This window comes from Leuciscus leuciscus (genome assembly GCF_965113295.1).
Source record: "Leuciscus leuciscus genome assembly, chromosome: 16".
NCBI lineage: Eukaryota > Metazoa > Chordata > Actinopteri > Cypriniformes > Leuciscidae > Leuciscus > Leuciscus leuciscus.
In genome coordinates this window covers 36,051,123-36,073,788 of record NC_138740.1, presented here as the reverse complement: position 1 = coordinate 36,073,788, position 22,666 = coordinate 36,051,123, and the positions used below count along the sequence as shown (strand labels likewise).

The 22,666-nt window shown below is 35.2% G+C and overlaps 3 protein-coding genes across 7 annotated transcripts; 2 read left to right on the top strand and 1 right to left on the bottom strand.

Moving 5' to 3' along the window:
- Nucleotides 1–19: 19 nt before the first annotated feature.
- On the top strand, nt 20–7,732 carry st6galnac6 (ST6 (alpha-N-acetyl-neuraminyl-2,3-beta-galactosyl-1,3)-N-acetylgalactosaminide alpha-2,6-sialyltransferase 6). Of its 5 annotated transcripts, XM_082141771.1 has the most exons (7): nt 20–151; nt 208–3,025; nt 3,478–3,539; nt 4,011–4,208; nt 5,326–5,735; nt 6,045–6,152; nt 6,942–7,732. In XM_082141771.1, the coding sequence occupies exons 3-7, from the start codon at nt 3,516–3,518 to the stop codon at nt 7,126–7,128; spliced, it is 927 nt and encodes a 308-aa protein (XP_081997897.1). In that variant the 5' UTR covers nt 20–151; nt 208–3,025; nt 3,478–3,515; the 3' UTR covers nt 7,129–7,732. The 5 variants fall into 5 exon arrangements, with proteins under 5 accessions (XP_081997897.1, XP_081997894.1, XP_081997896.1 ...); XM_082141768.1 differs by having other exon boundaries at nt 20–2,876; XM_082141770.1 differs by having other exon boundaries at nt 20–2,917.
- Nucleotides 7,733–8,698: 966 nt separating this feature from the next.
- On the bottom strand, nt 8,699–16,744 carry spout1 (SPOUT domain containing methyltransferase 1). The gene is made up of 12 exons (XM_082141724.1): nt 16,660–16,744; nt 16,452–16,491; nt 15,397–15,522; nt 14,841–15,000; nt 13,972–14,061; nt 13,843–13,892; nt 13,630–13,760; nt 13,478–13,550; nt 12,301–12,399; nt 12,115–12,217; nt 10,543–10,690; nt 8,699–10,157 (listed from the first exon to the last, which is right to left on the bottom strand). Exons 1-12 carry the CDS (start codon nt 16,714–16,716, stop codon nt 10,083–10,085), a joined length of 1,152 nt encoding a protein of 383 aa, XP_081997850.1. The 5' UTR covers nt 16,717–16,744; the 3' UTR covers nt 8,699–10,082.
- Nucleotides 16,745–16,969: 225 nt separating this feature from the next.
- nsa2 (NSA2 ribosome biogenesis homolog) lies at nt 16,970–21,169 on the top strand. Its single transcript, XM_082141798.1, has 6 exons — nt 16,970–17,118; nt 18,100–18,287; nt 18,383–18,533; nt 19,664–19,843; nt 20,608–20,800; nt 20,883–21,169. The coding sequence occupies exons 1-6, from the start codon at nt 17,116–17,118 to the stop codon at nt 20,948–20,950; spliced, it is 783 nt and encodes a 260-aa protein (XP_081997924.1). The 5' UTR covers nt 16,970–17,115; the 3' UTR covers nt 20,951–21,169.
- The last annotated feature ends 1,497 nt before the right edge of the window (nt 21,170–22,666 follow it).

Here is a 22,666-nt window from a genome sequence, read left to right as displayed (position 1 = left end):
ATTAACATAATCTAACATAAATAATCGAAATGTCTTTCTCTCTAGTGAAACAAGAGAAATGGACTGTTTATTCATAGCGATGATCATATTTGCAGAATCATGTCTGAATCCATGCATTGATCTGCTGTAAACTAAAGCTCAGTTAGCAGAGGTCAGAGATTACTAAATCCTTTATGACAGTCATTTATAAATGCGTCCATTTATTAGTAAGAGTCTTGCACAACACTGGCACAAATGTTTTTATTATCAACACTGTGATTTACTAATATTTCTTAGCACACATTTTCATCTCATCAACAAAAGGTCCGTTCATTCTTTGTCAAATCAACTGAGTAGAGGGGGGTCAAAATGAGATTTGGAGCCAAATTACAATAGGGTAAAAATGATTTTAGAAGGACGGCAGCATCATTATTTTAGTTTTACACAGAGATTGGTTGGTCTATTGGTAAAATCTGCTGACTTTAGCAATCTTTGTTGCATTATATGCCAATGGTGACTGTTCAAAAATGGGTTAAAAGGCTATTTTATTTTATTTTTTACTTTGCATACCTATAACTCAAGAAGTATTAAAGATGTCTTAATATCCTTTTAGATTCTGGTTTTTAACAAGCTTTTCTTTTGGTATCTTTATTTTTGAAATCCCTATATGGTTTAATTCCTATAATATATTAAGATTTTGGGATCTCAATATGGCTCCAAGAATAAGTTGAAAATCTAAAAGAATATTGAGATATCTTTAATACTTTTTGAGTTATCGGCATGCAAACTTTGGAAAAAGATTATTTATGGGACTCAGACCGGTATGTTCTATGCAATTGTTTAGATAAAGGAAAACAAGATACATTTCTATTTTCAAAATAATATGTTCAAGACATTCCTCTTTAAAAGAAAATAGTATCAGCTGTATGCATTGCAAAGTGACCCACGTTTGGTTTTCGACCCCTGAAAATTGGTATAATTTAACAATTTTCTCATAGAGCCGTATTGAGATCTTAATATCTCATGGAAATGAACCATATTGGTCATTAAAAATGAAGATACCGAAAGAAAAGTTTGTTAAGAACCAGAATCTAAAAAGATATTAAGTCATCTTTAATACCTCTTGAGTTACAGGCATGCAAACCTCAGGGAAAAATCTCAAGAAGTGCTTTTTCCTATTTTTGAACAGTCATCGTTGGCATTATAATGAAACAAAAATGGCTAAAGTCAACATATTTTACTAATAGACCCGACAATCTCCGTGTAAAATTAAAATAATGATGCTGCCATCGTTCTGAAGTCATTTTTAGACCCATGTAATTTGGCTCCAAATCTCAGGTGAAAATGGTCATTTTGACCCCCCTTCACAAAATATTGGATTTCTCAATAAATATTCGGCCATGACATTTCCTATTTTGACTTTCTTCTTTCTTTATGTGTGTCTTTCACCAGTAAAAAAGAAGAAAATCAGAAATTTTAGCGAGATAGTTACATATTTATTTTCCTCAGCTTTCAACCTAACTCTTGGTTTCATTGCACTTTATTATTATTATTGTGTGTGTGTGTGTGTGTGTGTGTGTGTGTGTGTGTGTGTGTGTGTGTAGAGTATATTTTAGAGAATGTGCTTGTTCAACCATTCAAATATAGATTTTGTCCTGAACATCATCTGTTATGTACAGTTATGTTCATATCTGTGTGCATAATTACTGTCTGCAAATTATTTCCACTATTTTATCATTTATTATTATTATTATACCCTTTATTTTACCAGGAAAAGAAGCACATTGATATTAAGAATCTCTTTTACAAGAGCGTCCTGGCCAAGACTGACAGACACTGGTCGTTTGAGTTTAACTCAATATACCTGTATTACAATTTGCCACAATCTCAACCGTACCCGAGAGTTTTCATCTCTATTTTTACTTGAGAATTTTCAGTAAAGCTGAAAGAAAATGTTACCATGCTTTTATGATAAGTTTATTTTTGTACTTAGTCCAAGTTGAAAGGTGCAAAATGTTACTACGGATCCACATGGTACTATCTTCAATATTCTAATATTGCATGCATGTGTTTTCTCTGAAGACTGTCTTATCAGTGTTTATCTATTACATGTATTAACCAGAGGGAATGTAACTGTATGGTGTAAGGTGATATAATGAATGCATATCATAAGATGATATTCAATTTATTGTGTATTTGGTTTTACGTTGTGTCATCTTTTTTATACTACTCTGTATTGAATGCATAGCCTAATATGAGTTATGTGCTTCCAGTGAACATCTAATATGACTTTGTTTAAAAATAATAATAAAGTGTTTTTAAATTCAAGAGATTCTTACACACTGTGTTTCCAACCATTTATATGTGATTCAGCTGAAGTCATTCTGTGAGGTCTTGATATATATCTGACATTTATTAAACCAAGAATCGTGATCTAATGTGCATGTGGTTTGTATCGCCTTATTTTTGTTTTTTTTATTTATTAATAATTTTTTACATTTTCAATAAATTAATAGTATAGCCTGTTATTTTATTAATTCTTAACATAAAAATATGTTATATTTATAATATATAAATTCTAATATTAAACCGAATAATATTTTTCACAAAATATGGGAAAACAGTGGAAAACGGGGTAAGAGGTCATACATCATACATCATTCAACAAAGAGCGAGCGTGTGGGAGCGTTTTGATTGGTCGATTTGGTGCTGGTGTCATGCGCGTTCGCGTCGCGTCTTCAGGAGTCTAAACGCGATGGGCGGCGCATGCGCACATGATGCTCACTCGGCGGAGATTATAATGAGCCAGCGGAAGAACTGATGATGATGATGATGATGATGATGATGATGATGATGCGCGGATACAACAACATCCAGAACAAACCCGCGACGCGTCGGTAAGAATCGCGTTCAGCCTCGAGTGTCTATGAGTGCACAGGTGAGACGAGCCGTGAACCGGGTTATTCTGCAGATAATGCGCGTTATCCTGATGATCAGCTGGGCTCGCGCGCTCCAGCATCACTGGCGGACACTGCTTTATTATGATGTGCGTTTCATCAATGCAAGCATGAATATCATTTTGATTTAAATATTGTAATTCGGTACTTATATGTGATGAATAGCCTTTACAGAGGCCCTGGAGGTATGACAGGTTAGCAAATATTTGTTGCATAATGCTGTTCAGAGCAAAACATTGTATTTTTACTTATCTTTTACCATTATAATCTTATCCATACTTAAATGAACAGGTCAGTTTTAAAGGTGTCAGGCTCCTATATCATTTAATGGGTGTGTGTCTCCTGTCAGATTAAAGAATAAATTGTTTTAATATTGTGATTCTCTGGATAAGCTGTTTTTTTATTTGCATTTGGTTCATATTTCCATATATCATCATGGCTTGTGTCAATATCACGCCATGTGGGGAATTGGTATATTGTTTCCACACAGACACAGGTGTAACATGCAGAAAACTGATCACGTTTCTCTTTCTCTCTCTAGGCATGAGAACTAAAACCTGATAGAAGGGAAGAAGGAGAATGACACTGCGGATTGTAGATAAAGTGAGTAGAAAAAACATTAAAAAAAAGATATATATTTTAAAATTATTTTAAATAATATACATTACCGGGAAAAAGTTTGGAATAATTGCAATTTTCCTAAAAAAATTTTTGAAAAGGAATAATTTACTTTTTAAAATATAATAAAATAAAATGAAAACTGTTCTTTCATACTGTAATAATATTTAACAATATTACTTTTTTTTTTACTGTATTTATGATCAAATAAATGCAGCCCTTGGTGAGACCTCTTTCAAAAACATAATTTTTTTTTCATTATTCCAAACTTTTAAATGGTAATATATATATATATATATATAGAGAGAGAGAGAGAGAGAGAGAGAGAGAGATAGATAGATAGATTTCAGCAATCAGTAATCATTATGAAACTCCTACTGCTATAGTTGCAGTTCAAGGAACATTACCTGCACATACGGATAATTCTCTGATAGAGTTTGTACGTGTTTTACTCAGCAATGGCAGCAGGGGCAGCGGATGGTGATTTACGGGACGGTCTTCCTCATCACGACCCTCCTCATCCTCTACAGCTCAAACAGCTCAGCTGATCTTAACAGCTCCTTTAAAGTCAGTGAGATTCACCACGCGGTCAAAAACACCAACCTCAAGAAATGGGCTGGGAAGGAGGGATACCTTCCTGTTCACGGCAACAAGGTGATCAACTCCTACAAGTAATGAAATTCCTGTTTATATGGCTAAACATTATATGTGTTTTTCTGAAATCTTAAAACCTTAAACCTTCAAGTGCCAAAATATATTTCGAAAATATTTAGAAATACAATACATTTCTAACCTTAAAATAGATTTTGGGTATATATAAAAAAATGTAATAAATTTGGACAATATAAATATATTTACATTGAAAATATATTTTAAAAATGGCATAAAATATACGAGGAAATATAAGTACAATTATTTAAACATTATATATATATATATATATTAGCATTTGTATTTTAACATTTTCTAATCTTAAAATACAAATGCAAATGTTCTTTTTTTAATATTTAGGACAAAATAAATATATTTACATTGAAAATATATTAAAAAAATTGGCAGAATATATTTCTATGAGTAAATATAAGTAAAATTATTGAAACATTTTATATAAATATATTTTAACATCTAGATTAGTGTTTTTGTATATTTCGAAATATATATATTTTGTTATATTATTCAATAAAAAATTTTTTTTGGACATAAATATATTTACATTGAAAATATATAAAATTGGCCTAATATATATGAGGAAATATAAGTAAAATTATTGAAAAAATTTTCTAAAAAATATATTTCTATCTATATAAAAAAAAAAATTATTTTCTAATCTTAAAATACAAATAAAAATGTTTTTTTTTAAATATTTTAATATAAATGGCCAGAAAATATTTATATGAGTAAATAAGTACAATTATTTTACATAAATATATTTTAACATCTATATTAGCATTTTTGTATATTTTCTAATCTAAAATAACATTTTGGGTGAATGCAAAAAAAAAATGGCCAAAAATATATGAGTAAATATAAGCTAGTAAAGTAATTGAAACAATTTTTTTATAAATATATTTTAACATCTATTTTAGCATTTTTTTATTTTTTGAAATATATAGTTTTGCTGTATGGAATTTTTGTTGCATTTTTATATATTTTCTTAAATCTTGAAATACATTTTGGGTGAAATATATAAATATATTTGCAATGAAAATATCTCAAAAATGGCATATGTGAGAAAATGTAAGTTGCTCAGTGTGTTGAACTGCTGTTTCAGAGCATGATCCTGCGCTGCCATCACTGTGCATTAGTGACCAGCTCAAGTCACGTGTTGGGGACTCACGCCGGAGACGAGATCGACCGCACGGAGTGTGTGATCCGCATGAACGACGCTCCCACCTCCGGGTACGCATCAGACGTGGGGAACCGGACCAGTGTGCGAGTCGTGGCTCATTCCAGCGTGTTCAGGGTCGTCCGCAAACCTGTGGAGTTCCTCAATCGCTCAGACAGCCCTGCCATCATATTCTGGGGCCCGTCGACAAAGATCGGACGCGACGCAAAGGGAACTCTGTTCCGGCTGATCCAGAGAGTCAGCATGACCTACAGGAACCTGTCGTTCTTCGTCATCTCGCCAGGCAAAATGCAGAAGTTTGACGCGCTCTTTCAGAAAGAGACGGGCAGAGACAGGTAAACACCTTCAGTTCTGGATGTCTTAACATCTTCACTTATTTATCTTTCCTTTCAGTGTTTTATTTGATTTTTTTTAATGTAACTGTTACAATCGTAACATATTATTCTAGGGCTGAGCAATATGGCCTAAAATATTATTTATTTTTCTATATACTTTAATGTCAAAATTGATCACAATATTCATTTCACACCATTAATAGTGAAGGAAATTCATTCCACATGTTTGTTAGACCTGATTTGTTCTGTGTTGCATTGGTTGAGTATTGAGTATTTTTCAGTGTTTGTTATTGTTTCCCGTTTCCACAGAAAAAAGTCTCAGTCCTGGTTAAGCACAGGCTGGTTTACCATGGTGATTGCCATAGAGATGTGTGACAACATAAAGGTTTATGGGATGGTGCCGCCAAACCATTGTGGGTAAGATCTAAGTTTCACTTTGGAAACCGTATCATTGTGAAAAATATTTCTTATTAAAATACTTGAATCTTGTAGCGCAGTTGTACTTCAGGTGACCCGAGTTCCAGTCCCCCTCCTCTCTCTTCCACATCACTTCCTGTCAGGTCTCTATACTGTCCTATCTCAATAGAGCGCAACAGTTAGAAGTAAAAACCTCCATTAACTTTCTCCATAAGGAATTTTAACGATAACTTGTAAACCTTCTGTATATAGACAGCCCTACTGTGAGCTAACTTATTTTTAAAATAATCATATTTAACAGTAGAATCTATGGTGATAAACTACATTACCCATGATGCTGTACAGACAATTCCACCAATCCGAGTCAAAACAAGCAAAGTGCATATCTCTATAGCTCCGCCCACTCCCATGAAGCACTGCGGATGACCTAATCAATTCGGTCTTCCTATGCTCTCAAAATACTTAAAAATTTTAATATGTATATGCATATTTTGGAAAACTTATACATATATAATCAACACTTTTACATAAGTAGTTTTATACTTCTCCATCGTTTTTGATTATGCTTTTTGCAATGCTTTCCCTCACTAAAGCCATTAATTTCAGTCTTTTTGTCCGTTTTTCACTTTTTTTTTCTTCTTCAAATCAAAGTTTGTAATGTTGTGATTCACCTCGTAGCTGATTGGCTTATGAAAAAGTGGGCGGGCACCGTTGCTCTCTATAAAGGGAAAAACAATGATCTAAGAATAAATCAATTAAATACATTTTCCTGAATTGTCTTCCCTGCAGGAGACGCCCTCAGCCCAAACGAATGCCCTATCACTATTACAAACCCAGAGGTCCAGACGAGTGTGTAACGTACCTGCAGAACGAGAGGGGGCGCCGTGGATCACACCATCGCTTCATCACTGAGAAACAGGTGTTCGCACGCTGGGCCAAGCAGTACAACATTAGCTACGCCCATCCATCGTGGTGAGCAACTTAACAATCCAGCCTGGTGAGTTGGATCCAACATGGCGGCTTTTGTAACTGATCCAAAATGGCTGCCATTTCAAATGCATTGCCTGTTCTGCAACTGGCTGCTGGTTTCTCTTCGATCTGGATTAGTGACTGAGCCAAAATGGAGGCCATTCAGGGATCCAGGAACAAGCAAAGGGCGGACAATCTTTGTTTTCCTTTGGAAAATGAACAGATGATGGAACGTTTATTGTCTTGAGCATGAGGTTTTCAAAAACATCTACATATTACTGCCGTAAAGTTCTCCTACGCCTTCTCTTATACAGTTTTTCACCCATAATCAGTCATATCTCAGAGAATGGAGGCCTTTTGGGACGAGAAGGAGCAAATCCTTTGTGTCAGTTGCCAAATGGAAGATTCAAATCACATCTCGTGGTACAATCAACACATCTGAATGTTAGTCATGTAAAAATGTCAGAGAATAGGAATGAGAATTGAAACAACTTTACAAGATTGTTTTATTTTGTAAATAAGAACTATGTAAATTATTCCAAAACAGACAAAAAATATTTTTACAAGTTTATATGGTTTTAAAATGCCCTAAACAAAACAATATTACAATAAACTATAGAAAAAACCCCACACTTTTTCAACAACCAGGTAAAGGGTCGTTTTAAATCGCATCATTTTCAGATAAACAGCACTTTTTTTGTGTATTTTTTTGGGAAGCTATTGGAATGAAAGTTATTTATCCCTTTATTTCTGAGAACGTTAACTATAACGATAACTATATTAGCGTCCACATGATTTCGTTCTGTTTATATCGCTTCGGTTTTGTCGTCTGTCGCTTTAAATGCTCAAGCTCTTTAAAGCAGGAGGGATTCTGATTGGCTGTCAAAGTCTTTATTATTCATCAGCTGGACAAAATTGTTCCGAATGTGATTCAAACGATATTGTTTCTCCGTGCCGTTATCGCTAGTTGTGGAGTGGACTCTGCTATTCTTTTACACTTAGAATGATTTACAGAACTATATCTTTATGGTTATCGCTATAGTTATCATATTTGGTGTGAACGGTGACCAAATGTCAATCAGAGTCGAGCTTCATTAAAACATCCAGTGCAAGAACATGTCAGGGTCATTTTTTGCCACAAAATCAAAGAAAACAAGAAAATCTATGAAACCCAGGCCTACAGTATCTAGGAGCATTCATATGTTTTGCATTATGACCATTGACCCAGTTCTCATTACAAAATGTGGAAATTGATTTTAATTGTACAGTATGTGTACATGATGTAGTCATGTTTTGTTTTTTTACTTAAAAAAAAAAAGTTACCTAAAATAAAATAGTACTAAAATCACTAAAAATGAAATAAACAAATTAACCCCCCATAATAAAATGACTAAAACAAAACCTTTGAACTGGAAATATAAAAATGCTAATTTCAAAACACTATAGTAGTATATAAATAATGTTAAACATAATTTAATAAATTAAAATAAATTATGTCATTTGAAGTTGGAGGGTCATAGATGCAAAACATCTCACTGGACATAAAATTGGCTTCATGTAAAATATATTTTAAAAAATTATTTTGATTGTGGGTGAAATATGACCTGGACATATCTTTGTGAAGTTCGACCGAAAAGAAAAAGATGGGTAACACTTTATTTTACAGTGTCCTTGTTACAAATGTTACATGTACTTACCATAGTAATAACAGTAAATTATGCATAATTACATGCAACTAACCCTCAACCAAACACTAACCCTATAGGTAAGTACATGTAGTTAATTAATATTACTCAGTACTTAAATATATAATTACACTGTAACGATGACACCTCAAAATAAAGTGTAACCAAAAAGATGTACTATATTCATCAACACAAACAATACTGTCGCATTGAAAGTGTCAGCGGTGTGTAGAGGCCTTTCGGTTTATTATGAACTTTTTACCAAGTAGTTCTGATGTTATTGATCAGTTGTACAATCTTGAGTTTTTCCGGCTACAGCTGTTAGTGTACAAACACACATTTAAACATCACGCTATGACTGAATAGCTTTATTTCTAAATTTTCATGACTGTTGTAAATGCTCTGCTCTTATTGGACGACGCCTTTTCTGGCACTGTGCTTTCATTGGAGAACTCAAGTTGTCGTTGGTAACAGGTAGTGGTAGTTGGGGTAACTAATGTCCTGCTTTGAATGTCTTGCCTTCGATTTGTACGAGACCCATAAATAACAGATCCGCTGATAAATAACAAAACCGCTCGGGTTCATAAGATCATCAAGCTGATCTTGCATCTCCAACGTCGCCTAAAATAATCAAGTGTAAAAAAAAAAAAATCAACAAGCGTGAGAAGAACTCATAGCTTTGAATGACATATTTCATTGTAAACAGTTTTAATTTTCACGTCCTGCCTGAAATGATCTCGATTATCACCTGTGATGTTGAAACCTTCAGAGTGTTTATTTGGTTTTCATTGATTTCGTTCTTGAAAGTCAACCATCTGCACAAGCACAAGGGCAGAGGGATTGTGGGTAATGTATTGAGATGAATTGATTTGCACAGGGTTTCAGACTGAAATCAGTATGTACTATTATTATGAGAATGATGATTATTACTCATGGTTGCAATATTATGATAGTATGAGCTGACTGTTTTGCTCTTCACTCATTATGAATGTTCTTTACATGCCTGTCTTAAAAAAATAAATGTATACCTTTGAAACGGATTCTTGAGTTTCATGATTTCATGTTTGTTTATGATTCTAACAATATTCATGACAGTTCACGGATACAAACTAATAAAGAGTCGATACAAAATGATTCACAAAATGTACATTGATAAAGAATGCAAAAGTTGTATACACTTTAAATTCATAAGTTCAAAGAGTTTTGACGGATTTGAGTGCACACTTGGTCTGCTCAACTTGTACTTCCTATAGTCCTCCACATGTACTTCCTGTGGTCATCCTTTGGACAGATCAGGAAATACAGCTGCGATTTTCTCCCTGAGTCCTGATAAACTGATCAATAGGGCCTCCTGCATGAAAGACAAAAACATTTCATGAACTGCAGCAGTGAAACGAGAAAGAAAACATGAACGTTTCTAAGGGGAAACGTTAGGCAGGTTTGAACATAAAAAAAGTTTTTAAAGTTTTCAGGACACAAGCTGTTGATGCTCCGCCCTCTGTGCCGGGAGCAGCAGCTCATTTGCATTTAAAGGGACAGACACAAAAACAGTGCGTTTTTGCTCACCCTCAAACATTGACAATTTTAACATGCTATATAAAAATATCTGTGGGGTATTTTGAGCTAAAACTTCACATACACACACTGAGGACATCAGAGACTTATTTTACATCATGTGAAAAGGGCATTATACCACCCCTTTAAAGGTTAAATGAAATATGCGTTTTCTCTGTCACCTCGGTGCGGATGGTGCGACTGCCCTGCCCAGGACAGGTGTTGAGGTAAAGGTCAAAGAGCACGCTGGGTTCAGTGACGCTCAGATTCTCATCGGTATCAACGCTGGCCTCCAACCCCTGAAGACCACCGAACACCACCAGCATGTGCCTGACAGAGAACAAAGTTGAGTTTCATTTCCAGCAAATTAAAACACAGCATATTTAAAACCTGTTATCTGTCAGTCCAACGTTTTTAACATGAAAACCACATTTACAACTTAAATTGCCGCAAGTAGAGATAAAACAGAGGTCGAAGTTTAGTCTCTTTTGAAAGCAGACATGGCAGATTATTGAAGTGAAAAAAGTTATACATTTTACTAAACATTTTTTATGCTAAAACTGCTAGAAAAAAATAAATCTAAACAAGCTGTGTTCCAAATGTGAGGTTGATATCTCAAAATATGAGCTTTTAGTAAGATTTAGTTTGGGCGTAGTACCAAACTTTTCCACTAGTCCTCCAAGATCCAGTGATGATCCATATAAAGATGCACTTACGTCTCGCATGATTGTAGTGAAATACATATATAATTATATACAATTCACACTGTTTAAGAAGTAGACATTGTATTCAGTAGGGTAGTCTTTGATTTGAATCCAACCTTTAACAAACACATAAAAGGCGATGCAAAAAAGAACCCGGATTTGCATTACACGTCATGCGCAAGACATGATGCATCACAAACGGAAAATCTATCATGTTTCTTCATATTTTAAACCTGAATGTTATCTTTTGAACACGTACGGAGCCCTGCACATGACACGCAGAAAACAAAACAAAAATCATAGCCACAAATTAAGAATTTATTCCCTCGTTTTATTAAATTGTGCCCGTGATTTACAAATTTGTTCCCTAGTTTAAGCTAAATCGTGGCCACAAATTAAGAATTCATTCCCATGACTTATTCATTTGTTAATTGTCGTCACGTTGTACGAATTCAATCCCTCATTTAGATTTAAGTAAAACAAGGGAACAAATGATTACAGCATGGCCGTGATCAGGTAAAACAAGGAAACACATTCTTAATTCATGGCCACGTTTTACTAATTAGCTCCTTCGTTTTAATTGAACTAAATTAAGGGGAAAAAACAAATTATTACAGCGTGGCCATGATTTAGCAAAACGAGGGAACAACTTCTTAATTCATGGCCACAATTTACTAATTAATTCCCTTGTTTGAGTTAAATCGTGGCCATGAATTATGAATTCTTGCCCTCGAAACTAATTAATAAAACAAGGGAAATTAATTCTTAATTCGTGGCCCCATATATTTTTTATCCCCCCGCATGTCATATGCAGGGCTCCATAAAACCTAACCGAGGTTTCTACCGATCTTTCATGATTGTATATTTCAAAATAAAAGTCTGAACTCGACTTGTGACTCTGATGCACATAGAAACACAAGTTTACTTTTGCTAAATTTGCTAGGTTTAGAATAAGTTAAAAATATGTAATAGCAAACGTCCCAGAGACAGTTTAAGAGACATTCATCAGCCATAAAATAAGACTCAGGCAGAAACTCATGCAAAACTCACTTGAATGGAGATAGAGTGACGTGATCTGCGTTGTTTCCTTTCTCTGATGTGCCAATGGTCAGATCATATCCGTCTTTATACGGACACTCCGTGAACACGGCGCCTACACAAACACAAACACACTTTAGCTTTACCAGCTGCTGGAGAGTTAAGAATGAAATGGATGAATTAATGTGAAGAACTCACTGAGACAGGGAGCCAGTCGGACGCTGTATCCCCAGTAGAGCCCACCTTCAGTCCTCGGGACATGAGGAGCCACAACTACACCTTTATACACTCGCCCCTCTGGAAACACACACACACACACAGATATCAAAACTATTTTAGCTCTAGTATCCACCTTATTTTTCGAAGCAGAAGTAAGCTATTTCTGTGAATGTGCGAGACTTCAGATTCATTAGCCACTATAAAGTGCATTAGTCGCCGCCCACTTTTTCAGCGGAAGTATTTTTCCACATTTTAAGTAAAAAATATATTTAAAACATGCATATATTCAAATATATCAGTATTTTGAGAATGTAGGGAGATCTAACACACTTCATGGGAGTGAGTAAAGAGCTCTTTGGTTGTTCCGACTCTCTGATTGGTGGAATTTTCTGTACTGCATCATGGGTAATGTAGTTTTTCACCAGAATTCCACTGTTAAACAGACTAAGTTTAAATAATGCGGACTGGCGGCTTCAACAAAAGCAAATACCATCGATTAACAACCTTGCAGCTCACAGTAAGGCTGTATTTAAAGGTTTATAAGTTATGGTTAAAATTCAATTTCCCTATGGAGAAAATGAAGAGTTTTTACTTCCGGAACCCGACTGTTGAACTCTATGGCTAAAAATAACTAGAGGAATAACAAAGTGAATAAAAAAACTATTTGTGCTAAAAACCAGTGTGTTTATGATTATATATATCCTATAATTTGTTTAATAAATTAAAAATAATATGATATATTATGAACTCAAACTATAAAACACATTGTTAATAGAAATAAGAAGAATTAGATGAACCCTAATTGAAATAAAACTGAAACTAGTCAACCGAACTCATATTTATACTGTATAGTGCTTTATACAGTACAGATTGTTTCAAAGCAGTTTCACAGTAATAAACAGGAAAATAAAATTTTTAATGAATCGGTTATGAAACCAATTCTATTTCAGCTGATAAGCAGAAGACAATAGTGTCACTATTCAGCTCAATTCAGTTCAATACTGTTTCAATTCATTTCAAAAACTGTGTCAATGTTGTAAAGTTCATCAATTAATATATAGTAACTATAAAATTAAAATAAAAGCAATTTCAAAATATTAATAAAAACTATAATAGTATATAAATATAATATAACACACAAGCAGTGTGTGTATACCTTTGTTTTGGCTCTTGTTGAGCCGTACAGTCACTCTCAGTCCCGTTTTAAGCTGTTTATCGATCTGAACTTCCTGTAGATGGAATAAAGAGATTGAGTTTCTGTCCAGTTCACTGAAAGGCCAATCAGTCTGTGTGTCTTTAAACACACACCTTCCTCATCCCGCAGTTGACGAAGGACCCTTTCCCCGGTTTGCTTGGCCTATCGAGCACCACCCCCTCTCGAAACTCCGCCTCCTCGTCCATGCGCATGTGATGCGGGCTGTCCAGAGGATTCAACAGACCTGAAACACACACGTTTGAACTGATTAGGGCAAACATTAGGATCTCTAAAACAGGATCAGTGTTAGATTATGTGATACTCACCAGCAAACTGCAGGTCTGGATGCTTCGGGAAGAAAGATTTCCGCAGATATCTGCACACAACACAGATGTGATGCCTAAACATCTACATGCACACTAATATGACATAAATCTGATAGTGACAGCACTCACTGTGGACACTCGAGGTATTGCAAGATGCGTGCGAGCTGGACGCAGGCCTGGCCTTTCTTTCCAATGCCTTTGAACTCTCCCTCAACGCTCCTGAAATATTAAGATAATGTTTTGAAGGTTGGACTGTGCATTCATATTGATAACACTGCATCATATTTGCTGAATGAAATCCTATACTTGTTTTGAATTCGAACTAATATTGGGGTGCTGATTAAAAAAAAATAGTGCCTGTTTTGCTTTACCACATCACACTTTATCACATATTATGTGCAATTTGTAGCACTTTTGCTTTTGACAACCATTTCCAAGGTAAAGTAGTCTTGTATTATCCCTTAATATCCAAACATTTGCTCAATTATCAGCCGATTTTCATTTGTATGGCACTTTTTAATGCCTAATCCATGATTTCAAGGCAAGAATGATATGCCAGTGACAGAAGAAAATGCAAACATGACCCAGATGTTTTCGGCTACATCTGTGGAAAAAAAAGCCCATTTATAACCTTGTGTTTACATAAAGTTCTTTGACATTAAATGGCCATTTTATGTGTCATTTCATTGACATTAAATGACATTAAAACTGAACATATTTTGCAGATTGTAATCTAAATTATACCTATTTTAATACTTGTTATTAAAACCGAAATCTTTAACATTTGACTGCTCCTGTTATTTTGATAAACTGAGATGCACACATACATATATGAAATCTCTTCAGTCTTAACATTCAACCTATATGTGATGTAAACTATACGCAATGACTTTTACTGATATTTTTTAACTCAGCATCATCAAATTAGGTAATATTAGGCAAATCACAGAATTTTTTTGTTGTAATCAAAGAAAAAAACTACCAAAGTAGCGACTCACTTTGCGTCCTCGCCCAGCTCGTCAAATATGACCACCTCGTCCACACAGAACACGCCACAGGCCCGGGCGATCTGACCCGCCAGGTACGTCCGCAGCTCCGGGGACTGAGCATTATCCATCACTGAACCAGGCAAAGCCACGCTCAACGTATACACACGACCTGACAAGACAAGACAAATTAGTATGGTTTTACTCTGGTATTGTACTATATATACTGCAGAGCTGCACAATTAATCATTAAACACCCATGCGATCTTATTCCTAAATGACAATGATTTGTCTGTGTGTCTAATACACCTTTGACAAGTATGATCACAGCAGTTCATTAAGATCTGTGTTCTGAGCCAGAGAGAGCTCTTGTCATGTAAACGTATGAAACTGCTTTACAACCACACAGTATCATATTACCATAGATATTCTGAGATAAAAGTTTATAGTTGGGCCACTCAGTGGCATCTAAAAGATTGAAAAGCCCCGGTCTAGTACACATTATATAGGGATGTTCACAATTTAGTAGTGAAAGTTTGCAGTTTTGAATATACCAAAGCTCTCTCACCTTTACTTTCCTTCTCTTCATGCTGAACCTGCTGCTTATTTTCCTCCTCTTTCTCCTGCTTCTGCTTCTGTTTCTCCAGCTGCTGGATGAGTTTGCTCTCTTTGCGTTGTCTCTTCTCCTCCTTCTCTGGGGATGAAGACACACTTTAATATGACCGTGAGAGGAGCTTTACATCATGATCTTAACCCTTGTGCATCCTGTGTCATTTTTGATACATTAAATAATTTCTACGGTCTCTAAAGTAGCAACATGATAAACCTGTTCTGAACAATCTACTACTTCCCTTCTGTCGTCTGATTGATAGTTTAGACTTTTCGCATGTAAAAGGCTTTTTGGTATAGTTGTAAAAACGTCTTCACGCGTCTTTTTGCTGAGAAATCTTTTTATAAATGTAAACAAGATCATTGATATTTCAAGATGAACATTTACTGGACTGAAGCAACTTAGGTTTACTTGAGTATCCAGACCTAATTTATTTTAAAAATTCATGTTCAAATGTGAGTATCAAATATGATCATCAGGCTTTTTGAGGAAGGTTTATTTGTTCATCTCTCAATCATCATTGTATTGCATTGCATTATGTGTTTTAAAACTAAAGAGCTTTGATCATAAAACTAAGCATTTTAAAAATCATCTTACTAAGACATTATTGGCAGATATAGAGTGATGACTGATATTTATATGCATGTTATACTGTTATAAAAATCTAATTGAATTGGAATAGAATCTTTACAATTTCATCACATTTTTTTGTCCATATAAATATCAGAATCTGCATAAAATTACATATTTTTGCTCAATTTGAGCCTCTGATTAAAATTGAAGTGTTTTTTCCTCCTCGAATAAGAGCTCCATATTCTCACTAAATCATACTATATGAGCCATAAAAGCCTTGATGGGTCAAATATACAAAACACAAAACATTTTTAGATTATTTATGACTATTATCAATGCCTCTTGTGCCTTTCTAAGACATTTTTGATACGAAATAGGAATTCCAGCTTGATGTCAAAATCTTTTCTGTAAATGTAGAATATTTTCAAGATGTCACTTACTTTGTCCTTTCCATTTCCTCCAGTTTAATCTCTCTTCACCCTACAAATTGAAATATTATAAACACGTGACATTAAACTGACATAAACAGGGTATTTATTAGCTTTAAATCACTAATGTGAAACAAAACAGCTTGGTTATGATTTTAATTTTATATCTCCAAATTTATAACGACCACAGTAATGTGAAAAACACAAAATAAGTTCAAACCTCTTTATTTGGGGGTTGATTTGGTTTATTTTTCTTCACTGGAGGTTCATCAGCCATGCTGTCCTATGTGTATCACGTCTACAATAATCCCCGCGAGAACAAAGACTCAATATTTGGTTCCTATCGTTTATTTGCAAACACTGAATTATTTGCTATTTTGCACCATGGACATTAACTCCTACATTATTAAACATATATTTAATATATTTATTTTCAGAATATATATCAAGAGTGGTTAATACTCAAAACAGACGTAGGTTTGCACTGCAGATGTTGCTGTTGTTTGTGACCGGAGGCTTTTTACAGGCGCGCTTCCTCTAAGAACAGACTCTGAGTGAAGAACATCGCGAACTCGAGTCTTAAATAAAACCATCAAAATATCAGAGGTAGACACCAAACAACGAACTAAACAACATCTGATAGCTCTATAAACACTTCAACACCACAGATCACATCATGGTAAGAAGAAAAAATCAGCCAGTGTCGTGTAAATGTCTTTGTTTAGTGCGAGTCTGGCTGACATGTGGCTGTGTCTGTTTATGTTTCGTATGAGTCATATGTGTGCGTAATAATTATATATATATACTTAACTACATACTATACACACTACAGATCAACCTATGTTTAAAAAAAATCTAGTTTTCTTTTTTGTTATGACTGTTTACACACACACGTAGGTAGTAGGTAGGCATGCATGTGTATACATTGCATACTATTGCATACATCTATTTTTAATGTTTTTAAAAGATGTCTCTTATGCTCATCAAACCTGCATTTATTTGATAAAAAATACTGAACAAAAAATTAATTTAGTGAAATATTACAATTTAAAATAATGGTTTTGTATTTTATTATACTTTAAAATACAATTTGTTAATTCTATAACTTTTGACCAGTACTGTGTGTGTATTTTTTATATATATATTGCCTTTATCGTATACCAGATATATATCATATGCCATAAACCATAGATTGTTCTAATGTCTAGCCTTCTTTTCCCCCTGTTTATGTTAATATTACCATAGTACCGTAGTTGCATTATGCAAGAACTGTGGCTCATTACTATGAAGGCGGAGCCTATAATATTTGTGATTCATCTGATATTGTTTTTACAAACCGCAGTGAGTCACAACATTGAAGAGCTCATTTGCATGTTTATCTTTGTGTTTATATCTGGCTATTTGCTTGCACTAATGCACTTTGATTTGTAATGCGTAATACTTATTACATAGAGTGATGTATTTCCCATGACTACCGGTACCTGTATGTTCAATATAGCTGGAGGATAGTGGACTCAGTAAGTTCAGTTATGGGCGTAGCTGTAGATTCATATTTGGGAAAACGTTTAATAGTCAGTATTACAACTGAGTGTAATTGTAAGAGTTAAACCTACAGACAAAATCAAGTATTCATGTAGTTTTCTGTGTTTGTCTACTACAGCCTCAGAACGAGCACATCGAGTTACATCGCAAGCGTCATGGCTATCGTCTGGACCACCACGAGAGAAAGAGAAAGAAGGAAAGCCGTGAGGCGCACGAGCGCTCGCACAAAGCCAGAAAGATGATCGGCCTCAAAGCCAAACTCTACCACAAACAGAGACACGCTGAGAAGATCCAGATGAAGAAGACGTGAGCTTTACTTCCCGACAGCTTCACTTTGCTTGAGATATAGGCTAAATGTCAAGGAGGTTTGATGACCTGTTGCGTATTTATTTGTGTTACAGCATTAAGATGCACGAGCAGAGGAAGAGCAAACAGAAGGACGATGACAAGACACCAGAAGGGGCGGTGCCAGCGTACCTGCTGGACAGAGAGGGCCAATCACGCGCCAAAGTCCTCTCCAATATGATCAAACAGAAGAGGAAAGAGAAGGCTGTGAGTATCCAATCAGACAGCAGATTTATGATATTAAAGACCCCTTGTGGTGTAAATCAACAACCACAAAATCCGTAACAACCGTGTAACCAATCCCGTCACGTGTGGGGCTTTTCTCCACGGACGTTCTATGATGTTTAAAGCGTTTATAAGGATGCTGATTGTTAGAAGGCAGCTGTGTGACTGAGATGGTGAACGGGAACATTAGCTGTTTGATAGCGTAGTCAAGCAAAAGGCTAATCATATTAATTACCGTTATGTGTCTGACGTTGGAGAGAGGGTTACATAAAACGCATCACCATTCTGATACATCGACTTGTAGACGATCCTGTATAATTCACTCTTCCTCTTCTGAAAGTTTCTGGTTCAAACATATATGGCTGAATTAAACCAGTATTTCCACTTGCCATTGTGCAGCGTTTACTACAGTAAAGTCCAGCGAGTGGATGAGGTAATCCGAGCTGGTGTGAGTGAGTGGAGGCGGGGCTAATTTGCATATTCGTCATGACTCCGCGTATACTAAATGAGGCAAGGGTGTAGAGTTACATTCAAGCTATTTTAAGGCATGAAGAAATCATTTTTCACATGAAAAACATTTAAAAATGTCATTTTGATTATCAAAGATGAGTTTTAAGGGATACAATTATTGATTACAGGAGGGCTTTAAATGTCGGTCCTGTTGTACCCAGTGTTCTAGTTTTTATTTTAGTTTTACTATAGTTTTATTAATATTTTGAATTAGCTAAAACTAATATTTAAATTGTATTTAATTTTATTTCAATTAACAGAAGTGTTTTTAATAGTTTTTGTTAACAATAATAACCAACTTGTGCCTGAGCAAATATATGAAACAATTAAGTGAAAGCTAGAAGATTCTGCTTTATCTTTTGATAATGTTCAGAGGAACATGCAAGAAAAAAATATTGACTAAAATAAACATAAAATTCGACCAATCCAGTCAGTTATCAGTCGATTAAATCAAGTCCCGTCATTCATTTAATTTTTTTAAAATGTAATATCCTGTTTTGTTTAGAAGTGTGTTATATCACAGAAGTAAATGCCATTTCATGTTGTCTTGTCCTATCTGGTGTCCTTACTAAAAATAGTGTTTGTTTGATGTGTTTCTTTAGGGAAAGTGGGAGGTTCCTTTACCGAAGGTCCGAGCCCAGGGTGAAACCGAGGTTCTGAAAGTCATCCGCACAGGAAAGAGACAGAAAAAGGCTTGGAAGAGAATGGTGACCAAAGTCTGTTTCGTAGGAGACGGTTTCACACGCAAACCGCCCAAATATGAGCGCTTCATCAGACCTATGGTAAAATATCACATATGCACTTTTGGGCTGGGCAATATGTATAAAAAGTCGTGATTATAGAAAGGCCAAATAAATGTGCATCTTATATATGTGTGTGTTTGTGTGTGTGTGTGACCCTGGACCACAAAACCAGTCATAAGTCGCACGGGTATATTTGTGGCAATAGCCAACAATACATTATATGGGTCAAAATGATCGATTTTTCTTTTATTCTTTTATAAATTTCCTACCGTAAATATATTTTAAAAAATGTGTGAGAGAATGCAGCGAATCGTGAACATAAATGCACAACTTTAAAGGAGATTTTCTCAATATTTAGATTTTTTTGCACCCTCAGATTCCAGATTTTCTAATAATTGTATCTCGGTCAAATATTATCCTATCCTAACAAACCATACATCAATGAAAAGCTTATTTATTCAGCTTTCAGATGATGTATAAATCTCAGTTAAAACAAAAAAAAACCTTAAGACTGGTTTTGTGGTCCAGGGTCACACATATAGGTTATATATATATACACACTCACAATTTTTTTTATATTTTATATAATAGAAGCCCTATTACACACTAAATGCAACACATATATAAATATTTGTCAACACTTTACAAGGTCCCTTGAGTTAACATTAATAAACAACTTGGCATACATACATAATACGTACACGTACATTCACACACACACACACACACACACACACACACACACACACACACACACACATATATCTGTATATTAAGGGAGCTGTGATTGTAAATGTCTCCAGGGTCTGAGGTTTAAGAAGGCACACGTCACTCATCCTGAGCTGAAGGCCACATTCTGTTTGCCCATCCTGGGGGTGAAGAAGAACCCTTCCTCCACGCTGTACACTACACTGGGCGTCATCACCAAGGGAACGGTCATTGAGGTCAACGTCAGCGAGCTCGGATTGGTCACGCAGGGCGGGAAGGTCATCTGGGGTGAGTCTGATTGGCTCTTCGTCTATGCGATACTTAAAAATGTGTTTCAGAGTGAAAAATGAAATGTGATGATGTGTTTCAGGTAAATATGCCCAGGTGACGAATAACCCAGAAAACGATGGCTGCATCAATGCCGTGTTGCTCGTATAATGGAAACCCTGAAGCGTTTAATAAGGAACTGTGCCTCTCGAGTACAGCCGGGGAACGGCTCTCGCGTGGAATACTGTTGTCATTGTCGGCGTACTGGAAGTCTTGAAATCACAAGACCGGATGATGGAGTTTCGTCTTCTCATCCGGACCCAATGCTCACAAAAACATGTGGATCAGAAATAAAGTGCTGTTTATTTTCAAATAAATTTTTCAGCGGTTTCTCTTTGCATTTATTGTTTTTTCATGAATGTTCCTGCATTCTGTGTTAAAGGGATAGTTCACACTAAAATGAAAATTCTGTCATTAATTACTCTCCCTCATGTCGTTCCAAACCCGTAAGACTTAAAGACCCGAAGACCTAAATTCATTCATCTTCATTCATGAAATCTGAGAGCTTTCTGTCCCGCCATCGACATTCGACACTTTAAAAAGTTCATAAAGAGATCGTAAAACTAATCCATATGAATCGAGCGGTTTAGTCCAAATCTTCTGAAGAGACTCGATCGCTTTATATGATGATCAGATTTAATTCAGGCTTTTATTCACAGATAAACATTGATCAGCGAACATAAACAGAAGCTCAACACGAGAATGAACCTCATTGGTTCACACAGGTCATGCTTGAGCTTCTGTTTACCACAACTGATGTGAGAGTTGAATGTTTATATGTGAATAAAAGCCTGAATTAAATCTTTTCATCATATAAACTCTTCAGAAAAATTGACTAAACCACTCAATTCATATGGATTAGGTTGACAACCTCTTTATAAACTATTTGAAGTGTCAAAATGGGGACAGAAATCTCAGATTTCATCAAAAAGATCTTCATTTGTGTTCTGAATATGAAAGAAAGTCTTAATGGTTTGGAGCGACATGAGGGCGAGTAATTGATGACAGTATTTCATTTTTTGGGTGAACAATCCCTTTAAGAGAGCAGATATTTCATTTGGTTCTATTTTATTATGGTGGTACCATGATACTGTGATATTATCAGACAGTAATACACCTGTATTTACGTGGTATCCTGGGGCACTCCTCACCTGCCATTTAGATCACTCAGATGCCATAAACATTACGCAGCAAAGTAATCATTTACAGACTCATTTTAGCGTGGCATTTAAGAGAAAGAAATGGGTTCTTAAGGCCGTGTGTATGTGAGTGTGTGAGTCATGCGAGTGTGTGAGTTTTGACAGTTAAAATTTGTATTCACGGACATTCCGTCAATTTAAGTGTCAGGGATATTTTTGGATTTTTAATTGACTATTCTGGGAAAACCGTAAAACCTCAAATTTAATAGAAAAATAACACCATGATCAGACAGAAGAACTATGTAGAGTTTTGGTGGAGATACTCTAAGCAAATCTGCTTGGAAAATGTTCCTATTGGACTTTGGACCTTTCACTGACAAGCTTTGGTGATTATAAGAAGAGTTACATAAAAAAAATTGTGTCTCAGAATTACTAGAAAACCAACAAATTACACATCAGATTGTGGAAACCCTGTCAAATGAACAAATACCAAGGAATTTTGAAATTGTGATTTTTAGATATGGAAAATCATCATCAGCTCTAAAGTATTACCTCAGCTAGAATTCATTGTTTCCCAGCAATGTCTGTGAGTGTGTAAGGATTTTAAAACATATTCAGTTATCATGGACAACTGGGAAGCTCAATGAAAAAGTATAGAAATTAACTTGCCAACGTGTACAAAAATAAA